General features: G+C 42.1%; 2 protein-coding genes across 5 annotated transcripts in view; one reads left to right on the top strand and one right to left on the bottom strand.

The window, feature by feature from the left end:
* Positions 1 to 366: 366 nt before the first annotated feature.
* Positions 367 to 4,340, bottom strand: LOC118366575 (endothelin receptor type B-like). The gene is made up of 7 exons (XM_035749188.2): positions 3,954 to 4,340; positions 3,725 to 3,837; positions 2,073 to 2,277; positions 1,734 to 1,874; positions 1,295 to 1,428; positions 1,105 to 1,213; positions 367 to 581 (listed from the first exon to the last, which is right to left on the bottom strand). The coding sequence occupies exons 1-7, from the start codon at positions 4,338 to 4,340 to the stop codon at positions 447 to 449; spliced, it is 1,224 nt and encodes a 407-aa protein (XP_035605081.1). The 3' UTR covers positions 367 to 446.
* Positions 4,341 to 5,656: 1,316 nt separating this feature from the next.
* The window catches only part of LOC118366704 (glutamate-rich protein 6-like), a 28,413-nt gene continuing 7,340 nt past the window's right edge, over positions 5,657 to 26,729 (top strand). Inside the window, exons 1-13 of one of the 4 annotated variants that reach the window (XM_052492874.1) lie at positions 5,657 to 5,936; positions 6,071 to 6,128; positions 6,849 to 6,988; positions 8,689 to 8,771; positions 8,954 to 9,070; positions 17,267 to 17,407; positions 17,655 to 17,815; positions 21,065 to 21,126; positions 21,281 to 21,423; positions 23,708 to 23,787; positions 23,867 to 24,022; positions 24,172 to 24,400; positions 24,588 to 26,478. In XM_052492874.1, coding sequence (XP_052348834.1) covers positions 5,900 to 5,936; positions 6,071 to 6,128; positions 6,849 to 6,988; positions 8,689 to 8,771; positions 8,954 to 9,070; positions 17,267 to 17,407; positions 17,655 to 17,815; positions 21,065 to 21,126; positions 21,281 to 21,423; positions 23,708 to 23,787; positions 23,867 to 24,022; positions 24,172 to 24,400; positions 24,588 to 24,839 — 1,659 coding nt within the window. In that variant the 5' untranslated portion in view covers positions 5,657 to 5,899 and the 3' untranslated portion in view covers positions 24,840 to 26,478. Of the gene's footprint in view, positions 5,937 to 6,070; positions 6,129 to 6,848; positions 6,989 to 7,176; positions 7,584 to 8,379; positions 8,772 to 8,953; positions 9,071 to 17,266; positions 17,408 to 17,654; positions 17,816 to 21,064; positions 21,127 to 21,280; positions 21,424 to 23,707; positions 23,788 to 23,866; positions 24,023 to 24,171; positions 24,401 to 24,587; positions 26,479 to 26,729 lie in introns of those variants that run through there. The other 3 variants (XM_052492871.1, XM_052492872.1, XM_052492873.1) reach the window with 3 other exon arrangements.

Below are 26,729 nucleotides of genomic sequence, written 5' to 3' on the forward strand. Positions count from 1 at the left end.
CAGGGCACATAAACTCACAGTGTGTATGATATAGGTGAAACATGACGTACGTAGAGGAGTGGGAGTGAGTCAAGGCCCGAGGGAACGGAGTCAGAACTGTCTGACTCTCTTTGTCTGAGTGTGTCATATCATAAGCAGATGTTCTACTGATAACAAGCTCACAACAGACAATGCCACAGGATTTGTTGCTAAGCAACTCTATACCACTAATGACGGTACATTACATTGTCTGAGTCTACAGAACCAATAAAGACATTGAGGAAAAGCCTAAGACTATAGGTTATGTATAGACCCTCACACTGAAATTACATTAATTAAATATTCATAACATTAAATAAGCCATCTTTGAAATTATTACAGAGACACACTAAAACTGAGCAAAAAAGAAATAAATCTATGCCTATGTCATAGTAATATATTGTTTAAACAGTCAAGTGTCCTCTTACTCAAGTGGAGGTGGGCTTATTAGCTCTAATGTCACTGTGCATAGAGGCCTGGTCCTGCTTATTTGACTTCAAGATAGACTGTACCTCTTCCAGCATCAATAGTTCAGGATGTATGCCCCAACAACATAGGCGTTTCTAAGGGACAAAAAGACAATGAGTTAGAGAAGTCCAAAGGACAATACATCATTTTCAAACACAGTCAAACACAAAACTATCAATGAATATGTTGTGGACAGGCGTAACATAGTTGACCAGCGATTTTGGTTCTGGGCTGTCAGATTACTATCAATATGCTCAGATATCCAAGTTTTACGTTGCATTCATGCACCGTAAATGCTCTTAGATTAAAATGCAAACTAGCAGCACTGTGAATGCCCTTAGATTAAACCTTAGCTATGAGTGTTGCTGATTCAGCTATGACCTGTCTGGTGTCTAGTTCAGCTCTGGTTACTGTTTTCAAAGGACTGCATTTTTTACCCACCTCAAGTCATTGCCCTTTACAAGTTTAACTGTTAAAAGTCAACGAGTCAGAAATGACTGGAACATATAGTCCATACAGCACGTGTCATATCGTCAGACTTCATCCTTTACCTACCTCGGTCTCGTGTGTGTAAGTACTGATATAATAAACAATGAGGAAGATTATATTCAATCTTACCTTGAAACATGTTTTGAATCGTTTGCTGACCATGTACAGAGCGATGGGGTTGATGCAGGAGTTCAGTGAAGCCATATTAATGCCAATATAGTCCAGGACAAGAAACACACTGAAAAGGATGAGAGGATCAGGTCAGTAACACATACCACAATTGAGAACAGCAGTGACGGTTTAATGTATCCTTTCTTACCTCAGTAGCTGACACCTTTTAGAATCCTTCTCATCATAAATGGTGAGTTTTAAGATTCTGCTCAGGTACAGTGGTAACCAACAGAGAGCAAACACAAGCACTAAGCAAAACACCGTCTTGGCCACTTCTCGTCTCTGGGTGAAAACAGATAAGGAGATTTATCTTAGACATTTTAATGACAGCATAAAAAAAATAACGGCATTACAGTGCTAGAACTACAGTGTCTATACTGCACCATGGGCCTCCATGTTCGGTCCAGGAAAGCTAATGGGATGTGGAGGCTTTTATTCCACCCCAGCACTAACACATTTGTTTAAAATAATCAACATATCATTGTCTTCGGGCTGGAGCATGATTAGTTGAATCAGCGTGTTTTACTGCTGGTCTGGAGTAGAAGGCTGTACATCTAATACCTCTCTAGTACCAGAGCTGTAATCACCTGTATGGTGTAGTTCCCCAGGGTATTCTCATTCTTCCTCAACATTTTCCGGGCCATCAGGGTGTAGAAGACAGCCGTGCAAGCCAGCGGCACGCAGAAGTAGAAACCGAAGAGCCACCAGTCTTTTACTGATTTATAAAACTTATGGAAAAATATAGTGTTTAGTATTGTGGTTTCCGGTTTTATATACATACTGGAATGTGATGATAAGCACATCTCACTGGCTGCATTATATCATCAATCTGTCCTTTTCATTTATTAGCTAAAGAAAACCAAATGAATCACATTATTGACCTTTTATTTTTCCATATTACTGCATGTTGTCAGGACTGACATTACCTGCATGAACTGATTGGTCTGTATGGGGTGAAGCAGACATATTGTCAGATGCTGTCCTTTATACTCCATCGTTATTATATCAAAGCCGACAACTTCAGGCACAGCCAGGAATGTTGATATCACCCATATCACAGTTATTTCCACTACTGTCCACATTGAAACCCCAATGCCTTTGATTCGATTCCAGGATGCAACAGCTCGATACCTAGAAAATCAACAGGGAAATTATGTGGCTGGGGAGCGATTTGTTCATAACAATAAAACAAAAATCATATTGCAATGAAAGGGAGTTTCAGGGCCTACTTCAAATAAATATATTTGTTGAAATGTAGACATCAGCCAACTCTAACCATGTTACTCTTCTTATAACCTTTTGTATTCTATACTCTGGTTTTGCCTTGTAAAATCTAAGTAATACAGTCATGTCCAACTATCTTGAAACAGAAATGTGAACTGAAGGTGTAATCCTCTCACCTGTCATACCTCTCACCTGTCATACCTCTCACCTGTCATACCTGTCAACGGTCATACCTCTCACCTGTCATACCTCTCACCTGTCATACCTGTCACCTGTCATACCTCTCACCTGTCATACCTGTCATACCTCTCACCTGTCATACCTCTCACCTGTCATACCTGTCACCTGTCATACCTCTCACCTGTCATACCTGTCATACCTCTCACCTGTCATACCTCTCACCTGTCATACCTGTCATACCTCTCATCTGTCATACCTCTCACCTGTCATACCTGTCAACGGTCATACCTCTCACCTGTCATACCTCTCACCTGTCATACCTGTCACCTGTCATACCTGTCACCTGTCATACCTCTCACCTGTCATACCTGTCACCTGTCATACCTCTCACCTGTCATACCTCTCACCTGTCATACCTGTCACCTGTCATACCTCTCACCTGTCATACCTGTCACCTGTCATACCTCTCATCTGTCATACCTCTCACCTGTCATACCTGTCATACCTCTCACCTGTCATATCTGTCATACCTGTCACCTGTCATACCTCTCATCTGTCATACCTGTCACCTGTCATACCTCTCACCTGTCATACCTCTCATCTGTCATACCTGTCACCTGTCATACCTCTCACCTGTCATACCTCTCATCTGTCATACCTGTCACCTGTCATACCTCTCACCTGTCATACCTGTCACCTGTCATACCTCTCACCTGTCATACCTGTCACCTGTCATACCTCTCATCTGTCATACCTCTCACCTGTCATACCTGTCAACGGTCATACCTCTCACCTGTCATACCTCTCACCTGTCATACCTGTCACCTGTCATACCTGTCACCTGTCATACCTCTCACCTGTCATACCTCTCACCTGTCATACCTGTCATACCTCTCATCTGTCATACCTCTCACCTGTCATACCTCTCACCTGTCATACCTGTCACCTGTCATACCTCTCACCTGTCATACCTGTCACCTGTCATACCTCTCACCTGTCATACCTGTCACCTGTCATACCTCTCACCTGTCATACCTCTCACCTGTCATACCTGTCATACCTCTCATCTGTCATACCTCTCACCTGTCATACCTCTCACCTGTCATACCTGTCACCTGTCATACCTGTCATACCTGTCATACCTCTCACCTGTCATACCTGTCATACCTCTCACCTGTCAATGCTCAAGGCACATAAACTCAACACTGTGATTCCAACAGAGGTTTTCTGGATGAAAGGGATTAGTTTACAGAGTGCCAAACCAAACGGCCAGTCCTCAGCCATGAGCTGCAAAAACAACAAGTCAATATTATATTACAAATCAATTTGTACTCAATAATACAAATCCAATTTGATAGATCAGGATAGACAGATCACTGCACCCCACATTGCTAATAACTCACCCTGTAAGCATTGACTGGAATATCTATCACGATATGCAGCAGGTCTCCCAAAGCAAGGTTGGCAATGAGAATGTTAGGTCCACTTCTCATACATTTGTTTTCATATATAATTCTCAAGAGTACTGAATTTCCAACTATTCCAACGATGAATACAAGAGTAGACACCACAGTACTGATGTATTTGAAAGTGTCTCTGATTCCAGTCGACACTAAGCACATGGGATGGGGTCGGGGGCTTCGTCCTGCTGTTTTGAATAAGGGAACAGAACCATTCGATGTGTGGTCCTCTGTAAGCTCTACAGCATCTGAAGAGGCAGTGGCAAAGAGTTGAATAGTAGGAGCTGGTTGTGGATTCTGATCATTGGTCGCTGCACTGATTAAAACCATTGCATTGGCGAGCAGCAGAGAGAGAACAAGAGCTACACTTTCCATTGACGATGATTTCCTCAAAAGGCCCTGCACTTTACCCCTGCGAAGTAGTCTGCAAATGAGAATGGAAATCATTACTGGACACATTACAGCCTGGAGTGATACCAAAAAATGAATCAAGGTGGAATAAAGTCTATTGATTACAAGAAGCATTGATGATTGTCTGTGAAATTATAGATAACATTGAAAAATGTCAGTTTACCTACTGTACACGCCAATCGATCCAGCATCAACTTTTTCCTCCACAATGCAGTTGCAATTGTTGTCTACACACACAGTCTGTGGCTTAGCTAAGGCAGATTAAGGTTTTTATAGACTGAGATTTTATTGGCATGGTTAGTCATCAATCTGTCACCACATTACTGCTCTTGGTGCATCATTCTGGATGACAGGGCTTCACTGAAGTCTTGTCCTCAGCAGATGACTCTATACAAGTTAGAGCTCTGTTCTCAATCCAATGGTTGTCTTACCATTGGACGTACAAATACAAAAACAGCAATGATTAAAATACTTTTAGGGACACACCGACCCAGTAATTGTATCTGTGACAAATGTGAATCCTGTTATGATCTTTGACATTGAAACAAGTGTCTATCTTGAGAGGATAGGGACTTATATAATTATGAATTTGAATACTAGACATAATATGGACCTGAACCTTCTTATGATAGGAGAAAAGTCAGCCATTATGGTCAGGGAGTTGCCAACCATGGTTTTCCAGTGCTGTGATAAGATATTGTGTAAAATAATTTATTAGGAGAATTTATCTGCACTGTCTTTTATCTAGCTAGCCAGCCTGTTTTAGAGGGATGATTCCATTAATTGTTCAAATTAACTGCCAACATTCCATTCAAATAATGCAGTCAATCCACAGCCATACACTACAGCATGTTTTACATTTATGGTCTTTGTACATATATTTTAAAGGCTATTTATTCAGAAAAATTGCATTTATAATTATATGACAATATGACAACTTCTATTTTCCTGCATAAGTAAAATCGGGATTAAGCCTCTACTAACATTTTGACCCCATTCTGGAACTTTTAGGGTTTATGACATAGCCCCTCTAATAATTTAACAGGATGTCTATGCATCGATTTAAAGGGCATCACCGAGTTCTACATTTCATATGACGTAATAATAACATTAATATATCTCATTGACATCATGAAATAGGAAAAACAATAACACGTAATTCAATTGATGCCTCGAATATTTATACATGATTTCATTAGTATGTGTCATTGATCAGGGGCTATTTATTTTCGTGTGAGTGCCACTTACCCCATAAAACCCTGTCAGTATGAGTGGGGTGCCGCCCACAGATGCTGGTGTTGCGCAATAATTCAAGATTCTGGACAACACGACTGACCTTTCCGCCCCTCGGTTCTTAGCGGAAAACGTGCAAAACCCAGTGGGCCAGTTGACCTGTGACAATCAGAAAGACCCCGTTGCAACTCTTGTGACGGACAGGTAACCACGTTTTATCTGACAACATTTACATTTGCCCACGTATGGCGTCGGATGACATTTGGAAAGTCTGTGAATTGGGTGAGTAAGGGGTGAGTAGACTAGCTCACTGATGAGATGGCATGTTCACTCCCTTCTCGTTTTATTGTAATTGAATAACGTTACATTTAGAAGCAGATAGCCTGCTTAACGTTTCCTTCGCTGTGCATTGCTAGGTGAGAAAACAAAGAGCCATGCCAGGACTACTTTGAGCACAGATGAAAAAGTTATAATGTAAGACTTTTAGTATTATTTCAGGTTCAATGAGAGATTTTTAGAGAGATATGTAGCCAATATGCTGGTAAGGTTTGGCCCAGGTAGCCTGTTGGAGGACAGTGGAACTGGATACAATTGATTGAAACCAACCATGCTTCAGCCATTCATTCGCCTTCATTAAGTTCATATGCTGATGATAAAATGAAGGAGGTTTTAGATTTTAGATATTATTTTCGTGGCCCAGGTACCAATTACAATCGGCATGCAAACCCCTCCCATGTGATTGGCAAATGAGTTGCACACACAATATATTGGTCAGAATTTGTACCAATCTCATGATGTTTTTGCTTTTGTATTCCCGTTGTGATAGTATAAAATGTCATGTATAAAATCCTCCATTTTATTTTCTAAATCAGTGAAGTAGGCCAAATCCTGGCCCAACTGCGGTCATTTTACTCTGAGCAGTGAATCAATTGTTATACACTTCCACTGCCCTCTGACAGTTCCTCAGTTTCTTCTTCACTTCAGTTTGCTCCTCAATTCATGCGCCTTTGGAGAGTGAGGTAGCAGCGTTGTTACCTTCACCCCAGTAGCCTATAAGCATTCACATCATTGTCATACAATTACTAACCACTATTGCATTTCATAACTAAATTGGCATGCGCTTGAAACTATTCTGACCATAGTCTGAACATGCTTGAAGAACAGGCCCTCTTTTTTTCCCCCGACACTATCCAGCACGCTGCCAAGGAGCGATTCCACCACAGCAGAGTTCATAGAGGTCCACGTGCTGGACGGCAGATCCATCACCATAGGCAGCGCCAGCACCCAGACAGACTGGGAGTGGGTGGAGCAGGCACTCACAGACAGCTGTCGAGGTAGTCAGAATGTCCGATGGGTTTTGGCTTCACCCAGACAGACTGGGAGTGGGTGGAGCAGGAACTCACAGACAGCTGTCAAGGTAGTCAGAATGTCCGATGGGTTTTGGCTTCACCCAGACAGACTGGGAGTGGGTGGAGCAGGCACTGGGAGTGGGTGGAGCACAGACAGCTGTCAAGGTAGTCAGAATGTCCGATGGGTTTTGGCTTCACCCAGACAGACTGGGAGTGGGTGGAGCAGGCACTCACAGACAGCTGTCAAGGTAGTCAGAATGTCCGATGGGTTTTGGCTTCACCCAGACAGACTGGGAGTGGGTGGAGCAGGCACTCACAGACAGCTGTCGAGGTAGTCAGAATGTCCGATGGGTTTTGGCTTCACCCAGACAGACTGGGAGTGGGTGGAGCAGGCACTCACAGACAGCTGTCAAGGTAGTCAGAATGTCCGATGGGTTTTGGCTTCACCCAGACAGACTGGGAGTGGGTGGAGCAGGCACTCACAGACAGCTGTCAAGGTAGTCAGAATGTCCGATGGGTTTTGGCTTCACCCAGACAGACTGGGAGTGGGTGGAGCAGGCACTCACAGACAGCTGTCAAGGTAGTCAGAATGTCCGATGGGTTTTGGCTTCACCCAGACAGACTGGGAGTGGGTGGAGCAGGCACTGGGTTTTGGCTTCACAGACAGCTGGGAGTCAAGGTAGTCAGAATGTCCGATGGGTTTTGGCTTCACCCAGACAGACTGGGAGTGGGTGGAGCAGGCACTCACAGACAGCTGTCAGGCAGGTAGTCAGAATGTCCGATGGGTTTTGGCTTCACCCAGACAGACTGGGAGTGGGTGGAGCAGGCACTCACAGACAGCTGTCAAGGTAGTCAGAATGTCCGATGGGTTTTGGCTTCACCCAGACAGACTGGGAGTGGGTGGAGCAGGCACTCACAGACAGCTGTCACAGCTGGGTTTTTGGCGAGGGGAGTAGTGGAGCAGGCACTCATGTCAGGTAGTCAGAATGGGTTTTTGGCTTCACCCAGACAGACTGGGAGTGGGTGGAGCAGGCACTCACAGACAGCTGTCAAGGTAGCTCAGAATCAGGCACTCACAGATGGGGTAGTTGTCCGATGGGTTTTGGCTTCAGAATGTCCGATGGGTTTTTGGCTTCACCCAGACAGACTGGGAGTGGGTGGAGCAGGCACTCACAGACAGCTGTCAAGTCAGAATGTCCGAGGGTTTTTGGCAGAATGTCCGACAGCTGGGTTTTCCGATGCTTCACCCAGACAGACTGGGAGTGGGTGGAGCAGGCACTCACAGACAGCTGTCGAGGTAGTCAGAATGTCCGATGGGTTTTTGGCTTGTCACAGAATGTCCGAGACAGACAGACTGGGAGTGGGTGGAGCAGGCACTCACAGACAGCTGTCAAGGTAGTCAGAATGTCCGATGGGTTTTGGCTTCACCCAGACAGACTGGGAGTGGGTGGAGCAGGCACTCACAGACAGCTGTCGAGGTAGTCAGAATGTCCGATGGGTTTTGGCTTCACCCAGACAGACTGGGAGTGGGTGGAGCAGGCACTCACAGACAGCTGTCAAGGTAGTCAGAATGTCCGATGGGTTTTTGGCTTCGAATGCGTCACATCTTTTTTGTTGCTGTTCTCCCCCTCCGACGACTCAAACATCTGCCAGGCACCTTCCTACAATTATTTCCTCTCTCGTAGTTCAAAGTAAAGTGGAGAGGTTTGAGCCAAAAGCCTCATCACAGACAGTTCCCCAGAGTATAGTTATTGGGCCAGATTCAGAGGTAAGGTAATGTGTGTATATAGCCTATGGTATATATGATTAGTTAATAGAAAACAGTTCAATCACAGTAGGCTATTCAATCAACCAATTTACTACCAATCCCAACAAACTGAAAATAGATCACAACAAACTGAAGAATTGAAATGGTATAACAGGGTTTATCTTTTATGTCCTCTTTGGAAGATTGAAGAGACAGATATGGAGAAGGAGAATGAGTTGTATGGTATACCTAATGTGGGGCCACCTTCCATGTTGGCCTACAAACCAGAGTCGAAACAACCGCCTGTTCATTTTGAAAAGGTAAGCAACCTCAAGCACTTTGGATGAGAACTGATACAATGACTACAAAGTGAGGACTGTCAGCTTTAATTTGAGATTATTGTCATCCATATCAGATGAACCGTTTTGTATTAAAGTCGCTCTGGATAAGAGCGTCTGCTAAATGACTTAAATGTAATGTAAATGTAAAGTAGCAAAAAGGACATTTTTTTGTTCCCATATTTCTAGCACGCATTGACTTACGATAAGGGCTGTGTTTTGACTCGGTTTACCCTGGCGTGACGTTTTGATAACCATGTTCTCAAAAATGACACAATACATCATTTACCGTTCAATTATATTGGGCACAAAAATAATCTGAAACACAACCAAAACTAACCGCAAGTGCATCCAACAATTTTGTGGAGTCACAACAAGCTTGATTTAGTCATTACGTGCTATGAATATGGGACCAAATACCTAACTTTTCACTACTTTAATACACATACAAGTGAATTTTTTCTATACTTTTTCTATCCCCTGTATATACACAAAGTGCAGTAATTTCTAAACGGTTCCCCCCCCCGATATGAATGAAAATACCCTCAAATTAAAGCTGACAGTCTGCACTTTAACCTCATAGTCATTGTATCATTTTTTTTTTTTTTGTACATCCAAAGTGCTGGTGCACAGAGCCAAAACGACAACAAATGAGTGTCACTGTCCCAACACTTTGGGAGCTTACTGTATTTTTTTTTATTCCCACAGTGCTTCTTGTTTTCATGATGACATATTTCATGTTACATACATAATATTGTACTGCACATGCATACACTACCGGTCAAAAGTTTTAAAACACCTACTCATTCAAGGGTTTGCCTTTATTTTTAGTATTTTCTTCATTGTAGAATAATAGTGAAGACATCAAAACTATGAAATAACACATATGGAATCATGTAGTAACCAAAAATGTGTTAAATCAAAATATATTTTATTGGCACCCTTTGCCTTGATGACAGCTTTGCACACTCTTAATATTCTCTCAACCAGCTTCATGAGGTTTTCACCTGGAATGCATTTCAATTAACAGGTGTGCCTTCTTAAAAGTTCATTTGGGGAATTTCTTTCCTTCTTAATGCATTTGAGCCAATCAGTTGTGTTGTGACAAGGTAGGGGGGTATACAGAAGATGGCCCTATTTGGTTAAAGACCAAGTCCATATTATGGCAAGAACAGCTCAAATAAGTAAAGAGAAACAACAGTCTATCATTACTTTAAGACATGAAGGTCAGTCAACACCGAACTTTGAAAGTTTCATCAAGCGCTATGATGAAACTGGCTCCCATGAGGACAGCCACAGGAACGGGAAACCCAGAGGTACCTCTGCTGTAGAGGATACGCTCATTAGAGTTACCAGCCTCAGAAATTGCAGCCCAAATAAATACTTTAGAGTTCAAGTAACAGACACATCTCAACATCAACTGTTCAGTGGAGACTGTGTGAATCAGGCCTTCATGGTTGATTTGCTGCAAAGAAACCACTACTAAAGGGCACCAATAAGAAGAAGAGACTTGCTTGGGCCAAGAAATAAGAGCAATGGATATTAGACCAGTGAAAATATGTCCTTTGGTCTGGGGTCCAAATTGGAGATTTTTGGTCCCAGTCTTGTGAGACGCTGTGTGGGTGAATGGATGATCTCTATGTGTATTTCCCACCGTAAAGCATGGTGGAGGAGGTGTGATGGTGTGGGGGTGCTTTGCTGGTGACACTGTTCGTGATTCATTTAGAGTTCAAGGCATACTTAACCTGCATGGCTACCACAGCATTCTGCAGCGATACACCATCCCATCTGGTTTGGGCTTGGTCCCACAATCATTTGTTTTATAACAGGACAATGACCCAACACACCTCCAAGCTATGTAAGGGCTATTTGATCAAGAATGAGAGTTATGTTTTATTCGTAAGATAAATTTGAAATGTTTTAATAAGCACGCTTTCTTTCATGATTTGTTTTATTTTGACTGGAGCAGATTGAGCTTATCCCTGATGTGGAAACTGCCTGGAAATTCTTTCGTGATGGGTTTTTCCCAAATAGTAAACAAACATGCCCCATTCCGCAGGTTCAGGGTTAAAGGGCGGGTTAATCCATGGTTTTCTTCTGAGCTGTCTTGTATTATTTCACGACCGTAATCTAGCCTGGGCTAAAGCAAGAAAATCATGTTCTGATGCTGATTGGCTTATTTTTAGACAGTTACGAAACAAGTGTTCTTTCTTCTCAGGAAGGCCAAGTCTGAATATTTTATGTCTGTTACCACTGATAACCTGAATTACCCTAGAACGTTTTGGAAGGCTATTAAGTCTATGTCTGGTAACAGTAAGGTTAATTTTTATTTTATTTATTTTATTTCACCTTTATTTAACCAGGTAGGCAAGTTGAGAACAAGTTCTCATTTACAATTGCGACCTGGCCAAGATAAAGCAAAGCAGTTCAACACATACAACAACACAGAGTTACACATGGAGTAAAACAAACATACAGTCAATAATACAGTAGAAAAAGTCTATATACGATGTGAGCAAATGAGGTGAGAAGGGATGTAAAGGCAAAAAAAAAGGCCACGGTGGCAAAGTAAATACAATATAGCAAGTAAAACACTGGAATGGTAAATTTGCAAAGGAAGAATGTGCAAAGTAGAAATAAAAATAATGGGGTGTAAAGGAGCAAAATAAATACATGAATTAAATACAGTAGGGAAAGAGGTAGTTGTTTGGGCTAAATTATAGGTGGGCTATGTACAGGGGCAGTAATCTGTGAATTACCGTCATGTGTTTTGAAGGACTCTGTTGCTGTATATGACAACTGAAATGCTGAATTGTTTTAATGTGCACTTTGTATCATCTGGTAGGCTGTTTGATTCAGTGTCCTCTGTCTCTGTACAACCCTGTGTGGATGAACCAGTGAGAGCTGATCAGACTTTGAGCTTTTTGCCATTCTCAGTGCAGGTGGTACTTAAAGCCCTGAAATCCTTAGATCAGAGAAAGCCTGCAGGTCCTGATCTTTTGGATCCCTGCTTTTTAAATCTGGCAGCTGATTTCATAGCTGAACCACTTACCTCTCTGTTCAATCTAACCCTGGAATGTAATGACATTCCAAAGATCTGGAAATCAGCATTTGTCCTACCACTTTTAAAAGGGGGAGATTTAAATAAATCTCTTTTAAATAATTATAGGCCAATCTCAAAGCTGTCACCCCTGGTGAAAATACTTGAAACCCTTGTAAGTGAACTGCTAAAATAGTTTTTATTTACTAACTATTTTATCAATGTACCAATCGGACTTCAGGAAGAAGCATAGCACAATTACAGCAGCCATGAAGGTTTTAAATTATATCACTGAAGCCATTGACAAAAAACAGCACTGTGTCTCACTTTTTATTGATCTCTCTAAGGCTTTTGGTACAGTTCATCATGCTATAATAAAGGCAGAGATTGTCGGGTGTAGGTCTTTTGGAGCATGCAATTGCATGGTTTGCTAACTATCTGTCTGATAGAACTCAGTGTACTCAATTTGTTGGGCTTATGTCTGTTAAATTGTCTGTCTTGAATGGTGTGCCCCAAGGCTCTGTACTTGGTCCTCTCTTATTCACTATTTATATAAATGATTTAGACAACAATGTCCAAAATGCACAACTTCATTTTTATGCTGATGATACTGTTATTTACTGTTGTGCATTGTCTCTTACAAAAGCTTTCCAGAACATGCCAACTGCTTTTTATACTGTTCAACATACCTTGTGTCAATTGAAGCTTATCCTCAATACTGACAAAACTAAACTAATGGTGTTTTCTAATGCAAGAAATAGACCTCTGAACCTTCACCTATTACTACTACCTGTCAGGGCAAGGAGATTGAGGTTGTAACCTCGTATAAATATCTTGGAATTGTAATTGATGACGGTCTCCCTTAAATTGCATATTCAACCATTTACAAAAACATTGAAGCTGAAATTGGGATTTTATTTTAGGAATAAGGCCTGTTTTTCTTTTGAAGCCAGAAGGAGGCTAGTATCAGCTACATTTATGCCTTTACTAGACTATGGGGATATTTTATATATAAATGCTTCCGCTCAGTGTTTGAGATCAATTGACACTCTACCATGGTACTTTGAGATTTATTTTAATCTGCAAAACCCTTATGCACCACTGCACTTTGTATACCAGGGTTGGCTGGCCTTCTCTAGTCACTCGTAGGCTCAGTCACTGGTATACTTTTATTTACAAAGCCATTTTGGGTTTACTACCTTTTTATTTGTGCATTTTTATTGTTCAGAAATGTGGTGGGTATTCTCTTCGTTCGCTGGACTTTATCCTGCTAACTGTTCCAAATGTCTGAACTGAATTTGGTAAAAGGGCTTTTATGTACTCTGCGTCATCGTCTTGGAACACCTTACAAAATACTTTTAAACTGGAAGAACTTGTCCTGATTGGTGTTTTTAAATCACTGATGAAGGATTTTGAGTCTGATTCCCTGACCTGTCAATGTCTTTAATTTGCTGTTTTATACTCTTGTGAATTCAATGTTTTTTACTAGATTACTTGTCGTTTTTCATGTTGTCTGTCTGTATTTTTTAGTTGTAATGATTTGGTGCTGCCTATCTTGGCCAGGGCGCTCTTGAAAAATATATTATAATCTCAATGAGCCCTTTCTGGTTAAATTAAGGTTAAATAAAAAATAAATAATGTGGAGTGCTGCATCAGATGACCTGGCCTCCACAATAACCCAACCTCAACCCAATTGAGATGTTGTGGGATGAGTTGGACCATAGAGTGAAGGAAAATTAGCCAACAAGTGCTCAGCATATGTGGGAACTCCTTCAAGACTGTTGGAAAAACATTCCAGGTGAATTTTTTTATGTTTTATTTCCCATTTATTTAACTAGGTAGGCTAGTTGAGATCACCTTTATTTAACCAGGTAGGCCAGTTGAGATCACCTTTATTTAACCAGGTAGGCCAGTTGAGATCACCTTTATTTAACCAGGTAGGCCAGTTGAACAAGTTCTCGTTTACAACTGCGACCTGGCCAAGATAAAGCAAAGCAGTGCGACACAGACAACAACAAAGAGTTACACAAGGAATAAACAAACGTACAGTCAATAACACAATAGAAAAGTCTATATACAGTGTATGCAAATGAGGTAAGATTAGGAAGGTAAGGCAATAAATAGGCCGTAGTGGCGAAGTATTTACAATTTAGCAATTTAACACTGGAGTGATAGATGTGCAAGTAGAGATACTGTGGGGTGCAAAGGAGCAAAAAAAACAAAAACAATATGGGGATGAGGTAGTTGGATAGGCTATTTACAGATGGTCTGAGAGAATGCCAAGAGTGTGTAAAGCTGTCATCAAGGCAAAGGGTGGCTACTTTGAAGAGTCTCAAATACAAAATATATTTGGATTTGTTTAATACTTTTTTGGTTACTACTTGTTTCCATATGTGATATTTCATAAGTTTGATGTCTTCACTATTATTCTACAATGTAGAAGTTAGTAAAAAAATAAAGAAAAACATTTGAATGAGTAGGTGTGTCCAAACTTCTGACGGGTACTGAACATGCATACACAATATAGTACTCTACATACATTCTATAGTACTGTACATGTATACTATAGTACTGAACATGCATACACAATATAGTACTCTACATACATTCTATAGTACTGTACATGCATACACAATATAGTACTCTATACATTCTATAGTACTGTACATGTATACTATAGTACTGAACATGCATACACAATATAGTACTCTACATACATTCTATAGTACTGAACATGCATACACAATATAGTACTCTACATACATTCTATAGTACTGTACATGTATACTATAGTACTGAACATGCATACACAATATAGTACTCTACATACATTCTATAGTACTGTACATGCATACATAATATAGTACTGTACATGCATAATATAGTACTTTACATACAAACTATGGTACTATACACGCATAATATAGTACTGTACAAACATACTATGGTACTATACACGCATAATATAGTACTGTACATACATGCTATGGTACTGTACATGCATAATACAGTACTGTACATGCATACTATGTTACTGTAGATGCATACTATATTACTGTACATGCATACATACTATGGTACTGTGCATGCATAATATAGTACTGTACATGCATACATGCATACTATAGTACTGTACATGCATACTATGGTACTGTACATGCATAATATAGTACTGTACATGCATAATATAGTACTGTACATGCATACTATAGTACTGTACATGCATAATAAAGTACTGTACATGCATAATATAGTACTGTACATACATAATATAGTATTGTACATACATAATATAGTACTGTACATGCATAATATAGTACTGTACATATATACATACTATAGTACTGTACATGCATAATACAGTACTGTACATGCATAATATAGTACTGTACATGCATAATATAGTATTGTACATACATAATATAGAACTGTACATGCATAATATAGTACTGTACATATATACATACTATAGTACTGTACATGCATAATATAGTACTGTACATGCATACTATAGTACTGTACATACATAATATAGTACTGTACATGCATAATATAGTACTGTGTATGCATAGTTTACATACACTTAGGTTGGAGTCATTAAAACTCGTTTTTCAACCACTCCACAAATCTCTTTTTAATAATAATAATAATAATAATCTTTTTAACAAACTATAGTTTTGGCAAGTCGGTTAGGACATCAACTTTGTGCATGACACAAGTCATTTTTCCAACAATTGTTTACAGACAGACTATTTCACTTATAATTCACTGTATCACAATTCCAGTGGGTCAGAAGTTTACATACGCTAAGTTGACTGTGCATTTAAACAGCTTGGAAAATTCCAGAAAATTATGTCATGGCTTTAGAAGCTTCTCATCATTTGAGTCAATTGGAGATGTACCTGTGGATGTATTTCAAGGCCTACCTTCAAACTCAGTGCCTCTTTCCTTGACATCATTTGGTAATCAGCCAAGACCTCAGAAAAAAATTGTAGACCTCCACAAGTCTGGTTCATCCTTGGGAGCAATTTCTAAACGGCTGAAGGTACCACGTTCATCTGTACAAACAATAGTACGCAAGTGTAAACACCATGGGACCACGCAGTCGTCATACCGCTCAGGAAGGAGACACGTTCTGTCTCCTAGAGATTTATATACTTTGGTGCGAAAAGTGCAAATCAATCCCAGAACAACAACAAAGGATCTTGTGGAGATGCTGGAGGAAACAGGTACAAAGGTATCTATAGCTACAGTAAAATGAGTCCTATATCGACATAACCTGAAAGGCCTCTTTTTAGAGATATGTCCTCTGGTCTGATGAAACAAAAATAGAACTGTTTGGCCATAATGACCATCGTTATGTTTGGAGGAAAAAGAGGGATGCTTGCAAGCCAAAGAACACCATCCCAACTGTGAAGCAGAGGGGTGGCAGAACCATGTTGTGGAGGTGCATTGCTGCAGGAGGGACTGGTGCACTTCAGAAAATAGATGGCATCATAAGGGTGGAAAATGATCTGGATATATTGAAGCAACATCTCAAGACATCAGTTAAATCACTTAAAGCTTGGTCGCAAATGGGTCTTCCAAATGGACAATGACCCCAAGCATACTTCCAAAGTTGTGGCAAAATGGCTTAAGGACAACAAAGTCAAGGTATTGGAGTGGCCATCACAAAGCCCTGACCTCAATCCTATAGAAAATTTGTGAGCAGAACTGAAAAAGCGTGTGCGAGCAAGGAGGCCTACAAACCTGACTCAGTTACACCAGCTCTGTCAGGAGGAACGAGCCAAAATTCACCCAACAATTTAAAGACGACGCTACCAAATACTAATTGAGTGTATGTAAACTTCAGACCCACTGAGAATGTGATGAAAGAAATAAAAGCTGAAATAAATCATTCTACTATTTTTCTGACATTTCACATTCTTAAAATAAAGTGGTGATCCTAACTGACCTAAGACAGGGAACGTTTACGAGGATGAAATGGAATTGTGAATTGTGAAACTGAGTTTAAATGTATTTGGCTAAGGTGTATTTAAACTTCCAACTTCAACTGTACATGCATAAATACATACATACTATGATACGGTACAACATTTTGCATGAGAGGAGTGATGGTGAAGCTTGCCTTACTCTAGATCCCAGTGTTGCCCATCTCTGGATCCTCTGAAGCTCAGTCCAAACTGAAAGTAGAGTTTGTTCTATGTGACTACTGCCAGCACCCCTGTAACCCATTCATACGCCGGGAACAATTGGAAAATAATCGTGACCTGGAATTGGTGAGTCCCGCTGACAGTGAAGTTGTTCTTCATCAATTCAAAGCCAAACAATGCAAGTAACAATGGGCCAATCTTTAAATACCTGTTTCAGAGAGAGAGCGACTGGAATGATTGCATTCTAATGTTCCTTTATCGTTCCTGGTGTGGATCACATGCTGCTAAGATTGTAGATATGGGTTAGAATGAAGTTAGAATGAAGTTGTCTCCTACTCCCATTGAACAGTTGTTTTGTTATGTTTCTACTCAGCTCTTTTGCTGTGAACGGGCTCAGAAAATGCGAGCGTTTCTCCTGGAAGAGGAGCGGGCCTTAGCCGCCATGGAGATGAACAGGAAGATTGATGTGGGCCCTCACCCACCCTTCATGAACAAACACGAGAAGAGAGCTGCAAAGGAGCGGGCAGAGCAGAGGTGAGAGGATCTAATTTAGGTAATACCCTGTCCATTTTGGTGTCAGCTGTTTGAAACCCTCTGCAGTCGTCATTCATACAATACTTATTGAGTTTTGCGGAGCAGCGTAGAGCTGTTGTCAAGGAAGTGAGTTTGTGTTTATACAGGACCTCCTGCCCCCACCTACCATAAAACAATCATGTGAATGTGGAGCTATACAGAGCCCTCAGCATTGTTACAAAATTTAGGAGGCACATAGCAATGGGATATGGAGCTCAATTTGGAGTCACACCCACCATATGGAGTCCCCAACCACATTTTCAGATCAAACATAAGTTGTCTCTAATCGGGGCCCCCGAGCGGCGCTGCGGTCTAAAGTACTGCATCGCAGTGCTAGAGTCGTCACTACAGATACGTGTTCGATCCCGGGCTGTGTTGAAGCCGGCCGTGACAGGGAGACCCATGAGGCAGCGCACAATTGCGCCCAGTGTCGTCCGGGATAGGGGAGGTTTTGGCTGGGTGGGACGTCCTTGTCCCATCGCGCTCTAGTGTCTCCTTGTGGCGGCTGGGTGCATGCTCGCTGACTTCGGGTTGCCAGCTGTACATTGTTTCCTCCAACACATTACTCCAGCTGGCTTCCGGATTAAGCGAGCAGTGTGTCAAGAAGCGGTGTCGTGTTTCGGAGGAAGCATAGCTCTCGACCTTCGCCTCTCCCGAGTCCATACGGGAGTTGCAGAGCTGGGACAAGAATGTAACTAACAATTGGACATCATGTAATTGGAGAGAAAGAGGGGTATAAAGTACACCCCCAAAATATACACACACATATACAGTGGGGCAAAAAAGTATTTAGTCAGCCACTAATTGTGCAAGTTCTCCCACTTAAAAGATGAGAGAGGCCTGTAATTTTCATCATATGTACACTTAAACTATGACAGACAAAATTATAAAAAAAATCCAGAAAATCACATTGTAGGTTTTTAAATGAATTTATTTGCAAATTATGGTGGAAAATAAGTATTTGGTCACCTACAAACAAGCAAGATTTCTGGCTCTCACAGACCTGTAACTTATTTAAGAGGCTCCTCTGTCCTCCACTCATTACCTGTATTAATGGCACCTGTTTGAACTTGTTATCAGTATAAAAGACACCTGTCCACAACCTCAAACAGTCACACTCCAAACTCCACTATGGCCAAGACCAAAGAGCTGCCAAAGGACACCAGAAACAAAATTGCAGACCTGCACCAGGCTGGGAAGACTGAATCTGCAATAAGTAAGCAGCTTGGTTTGAAGAAATCAACTGTGGGAACAATTATTAGGAAATGGAAGACATACAAGACCACTGATATTCTCCCTCGATCTGGGGCTCCACGCAAGATCTCACCCCGTTGGGTCAAAATGATCATAAGCAAAATTCCCAGAACCACACGGGGGGACCTAGTGAATGACCTGCAGAGAGCTGCGACCAAAGTAACAAAGCCTACCATCAGTAACACACTACGCCGCCAGGGACTCAAATCCTGCAGTGCCAGATGTGTCCCCCTGCTTAAGCCAGTACATGTCCTGGCCCGACTGAAGTTTCCCAGAGAGCATTTGTATGATCCAGAAGAAGATTGGGAGAATGTCATATGGTCAGATGAAACCAAAATATAACTTTTTGGTAAAAACTCAACTCGTCGTGTTTGGAGGACAAAGAACGCTGAGTTGCATCCAAAGAACACCATACCTACTGTGAAGCATGGGGGTGGAAACATCATGCTTTGGGGCTGTTTTTCTGCAAAGGGACCAGGACGACTGATCCGTGTAAAGGAAAGAATGAATGGGGCTATGTATCGTGACATTTTGAGTGAAAACCTCCTTCCATCAGCAAGGGCATTGAAGATGAAACGTGGCTGGGTCTTTCAGCATGACAATGATCCCAAACACACCGCCCAGGCAACAAAGGAGTGGCTTCGTAAGAAGAATTTGAACATTGCCAGTCTCCATATCTCAACCCCATAGAAAATCTTTGGAGGGAGTTGAAAGTTCGTGTTGCCCAGGAACAGCCCCAAAACATCACTGCTCTAGAGGAGATCTGCATGGAGGAATGGGCCAAAATACCAGCAACAGTGTGTGAAAACCTTGTGAAGACTTATAGAAAACATTTGACCTTGTCATTGCCAACAAAGGGTATATAACAAAGTATTGAGATAAACTTGTGTTATTGACCAAATACTTATTTTCCACCATCATTTGGAAATAAATTAATAAAAAATCCTACTATGTGATTTTCTGTACTTTTTTCCTCATTTTGTCTGTCATAGTTGAGATGTACCGATGATGAAAATTACAGGCCTCTCTCATCTTTTTAAGTGGGAGAACTTGCACAATTGGTGGCTGACTAAATAATTTTTTGCCCCACTGTATATGTATGTATGTATGTATGTATGTATGTATGTCTGTCTGTCTGTCTGTCTGTCTGTCTGTCTGTCTGTCTGCTGCCTGCCTGCCTGCCTGCCTGCCTGCCTGCCTGCCTGTCTGTCTGTCTGTCTGCCTGCCTGCCTGCTGCCTGCCTGCCTGTCTGTCTGTCTGTCTGTCTGTCTGTCTGTCTGTCTGTCTGTCTGTCTGCCTGCCTGCCTGCCTGCCTGCCTGCCTGCCTGCCTGCCTGCCTGCCTGCCTGCCTGCCTGCCTGCCTGCCTGCCTGCCTGCCTGCCTGTCAATAAATAAGAATTAGCCTCTAATTGAATGATGGTGTACCTCACACCTCTCAACATACATGTGTAATAGAGTACTACAGTATGAGTCAAAATACCCATAAAACCTAGCGCTCAAACAGGGAAATGGTTCCAATCGTTTCTGCACCCTTAATTTCTCCAATAGGGGATTTTAAAAATACTTAAAATAAGGGTCGAGTTTCGTGTAGGCTTACCATGGCTTGACGTTTGGATCTCTCTAGGACAAGGTGAATTTTATCAATATATCCGCCTGTATTTAATGAAAAAAATGAAATGCTAAAATGATTGGAACCATTTCCCTGTTTGACCGCTAGGTTTTATGGGTATTATGACACCTCCACTGTGGGGCTCTATGGGCCCTTTTTAGACTTAAAAGCTAAACGTGGTCAAAGAGACACATTTCTGTCAAAGTCTTACATTTTGGAAAGAAGAGGAGGATGTCTTGGGTTCTCGATCTTCTGAGAGATTTCCACTTAACCTCCCAAAGTAGTGTCCATCACTCCAAGCTGTTCTGATGCACTCTGAGGAAGGCCAAAATCTATTTTAACTTAAGGTTGTTGGAATGGGAACTTCAGAAGGTCCTGAAGAAAGGCAATCAGAACAGATTCTTTTCAGGTAAGAGTCAAATTTTCACGTTCTCACTAAAACACCTTGATACATTAAATAGTAACAACTGTTATAATCTTAACTAATTTGAGATGGTGAGTATAGTGACTTTGCACTCTCAGACAAAAATGGCAATACTGTTTTTTTTTCTTGTGTTTTTAAGGTCAGATCAAAACCATCTCCTACAGACTGTCCAATGAGGTTTGGACTTTCCGAGAAGAGTCTCACTTCCCTAAGATGGACATCATGAACTCATCAGATATCTTCAGCCTCCAGGGGGAGACGGACAGGCAGCACAGAGAGAGGGTAGGTTTCTGTATTATCACCATCCCTGTACTGGCATTGGCACCAGCTTATCTCATCTGAGTGCTCTCTACACCTATTCCCTTACTGTTACTCCCTTACTGTTCAGGTCTGTGCTATTCCCTTACTGTTCAGGTCCCTGCTACTCCCTTACTGTTCAGGTCCATGCTATTCCCTTACTGTTCAGGTCTGTATTACTCCCTTACTGTTCAGGTCTGTGCTATTCCCTTACTGTTCAGGTCTGTACTACTCCCTTACTGTTCAGGTCTGTGCTATTCCCTTACTGTTCAGGTCTGTGCTATTCCCTTACTGTTCAGGTCCCTGCTATGCCCTTACTGTTCAGGTCTGTGCTATTCCCTTACTGTTCAGGTCCGTGCTATTCCCTTACTGTTCAGGTCCCTGCTATTCCCTTACTGTTCAGGTCCCTGCTATTCCCTTACTGTTCAGGTCTGTGCTATTCCCTTACTGTTCAGGTCTGTGCTATTCCCTTACTGTTCAGGTCCCTGCTATTCCCTTACTGTTCAGGTCCCTGCTATTCCCTTACTGTTCAGGTCCCTGCTATTCCCTTACTGTTCAGGTCTGTGCTATTCCCTTACTGTTCAGGTCCGTGCTATTCCCTTACTGTTCAGGTCTGTGCTATTCCCTTACTGTTCAGGTCTGTGCTACTCCCTTACTGTTCAGTTCTGTGCTATTCCCTTACTGTTCAGGTCCATGCTATTCCCTTACTGTTCAGGTCCCTGCTATTCCCTTACTGTTCAGGTCTGTGCTATTCCCTTACTGTTCAGGTCCATGCTATTCCCTTACTGTTCAGGTCTGTGCTATTCCCTTACTGTTCAGGTCTGTGCTACTCCCTTACTGTTCAGGTCTGTGCTACTCCCTTACTGTTCAGGTCTGTGCTATTCCCTTACTGTTCAGGTCCCTGCTATTCTATTACTGTTCAGGTCCCTGCTATTCTCTTACTGTTCAGGTCCCTGCTATTCCCTTACTGTTCAGGTCCCTGCTATTCCCTTACTGTTCAGGTCCCTGCTATTCCCTTACTGTTCAGGTCCCTGCTATTCTATTACTGTTCAGGTCCCTGCTATTCCCTTACTGTTCAGGTCCCTGCTATTCCCTTACTGTTCAGGTCCCTGCTATTCCCTTACTGTTCAGGTCTGTGCTATTCCCTTACTGTTCAGGTCTGTGCTATTCCCTTACTGTTCAGGTTCCTGCTATTCCCTTACTGTTCAGGTCCCTGCTATTCCCTTACTGTTCAGGTCCCTGCTATTCCCTTACTGTTCAGGTCCCTGCTATTCCCTTACTGTTCAGGTTCCTGCTATTCCCTTACTGTTCAGGTCTGTGCTATTCCCTTACTGTTCAGGTCTGTGCTATTCCCTTACTGTTCAGGTCTGTGCTATTCCCTTACTGTTCAGGTCTGTGATATTCCCTTACTGTTCAGGTCCCTGCTATTCCCTTACTGTTCAGGTCTGTGCTATTCCCTTACTGTTCAGGTCTGTGCTATTCCCTTACTGTTCAGGTTCCTGCTATTCCCTTACTGTTCAGGTCCCTGCTATTCCCTTACTGTTCAGGTCCCTGCTATTCCCTTACTGTTCAGGTCCCTGCTATTCCCTTACTGTTCAGGTTCCTGCTATTCCCTTACTGTTCAGGTCTGTGCTACTCCCTTACTGTTCAGGTCCATGCCATTCCCTTACTGTTCAGGTCTGTGCTATTCCCTTACTGTTCAGGTCTGTGCTATTCCCTTACTGTTCAGGTCCATGCCATTCCCTTACTGTTCAGGTCCCTGCTATTCCCTTACTGTTCAGGTCTGTGCTATTCCCTTACTGTTCAGGTCCCTGCTATTCCCTTACTGTTCAGGTCTGTGCTATTCCCTTACTGTTCAGGTTCCTGCTATTCCCTTACTGTTCAGGTCCCTGCTATTCCCTTACTGTTCAGGTCCCTGCTATTCCCTTACTGTTCAGGTCCCTGCTATTCCCTTACTGTTCAGGTTCCTGCTATTCCCTTACTGTTCAGGTCTGTGCTATTCCCTTACTGTTCAGGTCTGTGCTACTCCCTTACTGTTCAGGTCCATGCCATTCCCTTACTGTTCAGGTCTGTGCTATTCCCTTACTGTTCAGGTCTGTGCTATTCCCTTACTGTTCAGGTCCATGCCATTCCCTTACTGTTCAGGTCCCTGCTATTCCCTTACTGTTCAGGTCTGTGCTATTCCCTTACTGTTCAGGTCCCTGCTATTCCCTTACTGTTCAGGTCCATGGACTACCATTAATGAGTGATCTATATGTTTGTTTTTTAGAGAATACATTTGCTTCTGAGGTTCTATCCAAATGGCAAACCCTTCATCACGTTATATCCAGACGGAACAGGAAATGTGTTGTATCTTTTTATTTAAGAGACTCGGGCACCAGGCAATTGTACAACAGCTTTAGCAATAAGTTCCTTAGTGAAAACAAAGCTATCCATCTGGGAATGTTGCTATCATCATCTCCTCTGTGGAGGCTGCTGACTTCACCTATATAATCATGGAGGACAAGGATTTAGAGCCAAACTTTGAGGCCATGTTTACAACCAGAGGCCAGTCTACGTGCTACCACCCCAATGGACTTATATGGTGTGTACTATTAATACTTGCCCTGAAAATCACATACACAGATAAACTGTGGCAGTGTTCTGCTGTTACTGCATGTCTATACTGTAACTGTGGCCTACTTGTGTTTGGAAACTGGACCTAAGCTTTGGGGTGTGTGTGTGTGTGTGAAGGGTGAACCTGACCCAGCTGGGAGGCTCCTGCTGCAGTGAGACCGGGGCCCTGAGACGACGCTGGAACTGGCTGGACCTTGAGCCTCACATCCAAGCCCCTCCCTTCCAGCCCATCTGTCTGGTCCTGGGTAGCCACGTCAGCCTCCGCATCCAGTCCCAGGAACGCATCTACCTCACATTCTCCTCTCACCAAAGCAGAGTACGTTTCAACGTGGGCTCCAAACTCAAGGTGAGTCGTCACAGGACTGTCTCAAGTGAGCACATATTGATGAACTTCTCCATTGTTCAACATCAATGGATTTTCAAGGATAATTACAGTAATGCACATGAAACAGACATAGCTGATAAGCTGCTAATCTGATGGACACACTCCATCCCATGTGTTCTGACTGTTTTCTGTTGTTTTTCTCTCCTAGCTAACCCATCCGGAAGGCCTAGTGATGCCGGGGCCAGACATCCTGCAACAACATCTCCAAATGAAAAGCCTGGAGATTTACACTCTGCTGGACCGGATGCAGACCTGCATGGCCTACCAGCACTCGGCCAATCCCCACAACATTAAGCCCCAGTACAGCCTCGTTGCCCAGATGCAGAGACTCAAGAGACAGATGGAAAAACAGAGCTCACCCAAAAAGACCAAAGCTCTCATGGCCTCTAAGGACTTATAACAACTGACAACTCAAAGCCTGTGTTGTTCTAGAATTCATATTGTTGCTATGAAACCAAGGCATTTAGCATTTATTCTAATTAGAAATAAATACAGTAGCCATGTGTAAAATATTATAAAAGACTGGTCATGTTTCTTGTCAGATACATTTTGAATAGATTTAATGGTTGGGCCATTGTGCAAATTAAGAAATTAGTCAGCAGTCTAAGGAAAATGACGAATGAGGCACCTCACTCTTCAATCACAAGTAGGCCTAGAAGATTCAGTTGAGGTCCCAACAACCCTTGAACCCACCAACCCGTGCATAGGTTACAGCAGCCGTTTAATGGTGCTGGTCGGCTGTACAGCAGCCGTTTAATGGTGCTGGTTGGCTGTACAGCAGCCGTTTAATGGTGCTGGTTGGCTGTACAGCAGCCAGGCAACTTGAAGGACTTGAAGGATGTGTAGTAATGCAGGAAATCTACAAACAGGATAATAATGTTTTGACTAACTAGTTTTATACTGACTCGGTGCAGGTATCATAGCTAACTCAGAATCTTCAATAGAAATAGGCCACGGTAGACAGAACCTTAATTACTCATCTGTGCAGCAGCCTGAAGGTCAACTGATTGACCATGACATTTCTGAACAGTCTCTTCAGAGGAGCTGTATCTGCGATGTTATGCCCACGGCATTTACATAATTTAAGTAAAAATAAATCTTGTGAGTTAATTTAAGAGTTGGCATATCATATTTTCCCATATATATATATATATATTTTTTTTTTAAGTAGTAGAAGGGAAAAAAAATACATTGCAATGAGTTTTCATGTCAGTGGCATAACGTTGACTTATCTGAATGCCTGGACCACAGGCATGTGGAGGTCATCTCCAGAATGAGCACCAGGACACAGACCGACTGGTTGGACCAGAGGAGACATGACAGTAGCCGACGTAAGAGGAGAAAAGTACTATCAGATAGATGAGTGATGATTGTTATAGGTCAGACTTCAGAATTATGCTGATCCTCGAAGCATAGCATGTTGTTTACTTAGCCCAACTACTTCCCTTTCTCCTGACAAATGATTCCTTTGCAGTCAACATTCAGTCAGAAGAAGGGACTATGAAACCTGTAGAGGAATCAGGGATCCCCTTGGAATGTGTGGAGACACGTCTTGACTCCGAGGTAGCTAGGCGAAACACAGATGTTTTAGAAATATTTCCTCACTATGAAAAAATATAGTAAATCACTTCAGATCAATTCCAATAAATGTCTATTTCCTGTCTCTGAGAAGTCCCTGAAGTGCTCCAAGAGCGCGATTTGTGTTGAGGAGAAAAGTCTACATCTTCATCTAACGGTATTTTTATTGTTACCAGTCTACCAGACAGCAGACAGCGTGAAATGTTAGCGTTACTGTAGATACAGAATCCTGAAATCTGGAGTTTCTCCATTTTCACTTATTAATGATGAGCAATGTGGGCACTTCTGTTGAATAAATGATGAACTGCCTTTGTTGTCTCTCTTTAGAATCTTCCTAAAAACGAGGACCCGGAGATGGATCCGTCCCCAGATAATGAAGTGTTGGCTCACTCAGCAAGGATCTCCAAACTCCCACAGCTTGCCAAGTAGAAACTAAACAGTCACCAACACATTTTGACATGGTAATGTTTGTTGTTATCACTGTTGGATTGTTTCAGAAAACTTTCTTCATGCTGTTTTTTTCTAAGTACATTATGGCTTAGCTGATTCAACTGAACACTGTCACGGTACAGTATTTTCAATATTTTCTTGTATAATTTTTGGGGGGTGTGAAAACAGTGTATTGCTGGTATGTAGGCCACTACAGGCGACTGGCTGTACGGACATGGCTAAAAAGGACAGGCTAAGAGCTGAATGCTTGGTTTCCTTTTAG

Source organism: Oncorhynchus keta, chromosome 34 (assembly GCF_023373465.1).
Source record: "Oncorhynchus keta strain PuntledgeMale-10-30-2019 chromosome 34, Oket_V2, whole genome shotgun sequence".
Classification (NCBI taxonomy): domain Eukaryota; kingdom Metazoa; phylum Chordata; class Actinopteri; order Salmoniformes; family Salmonidae; genus Oncorhynchus; species Oncorhynchus keta.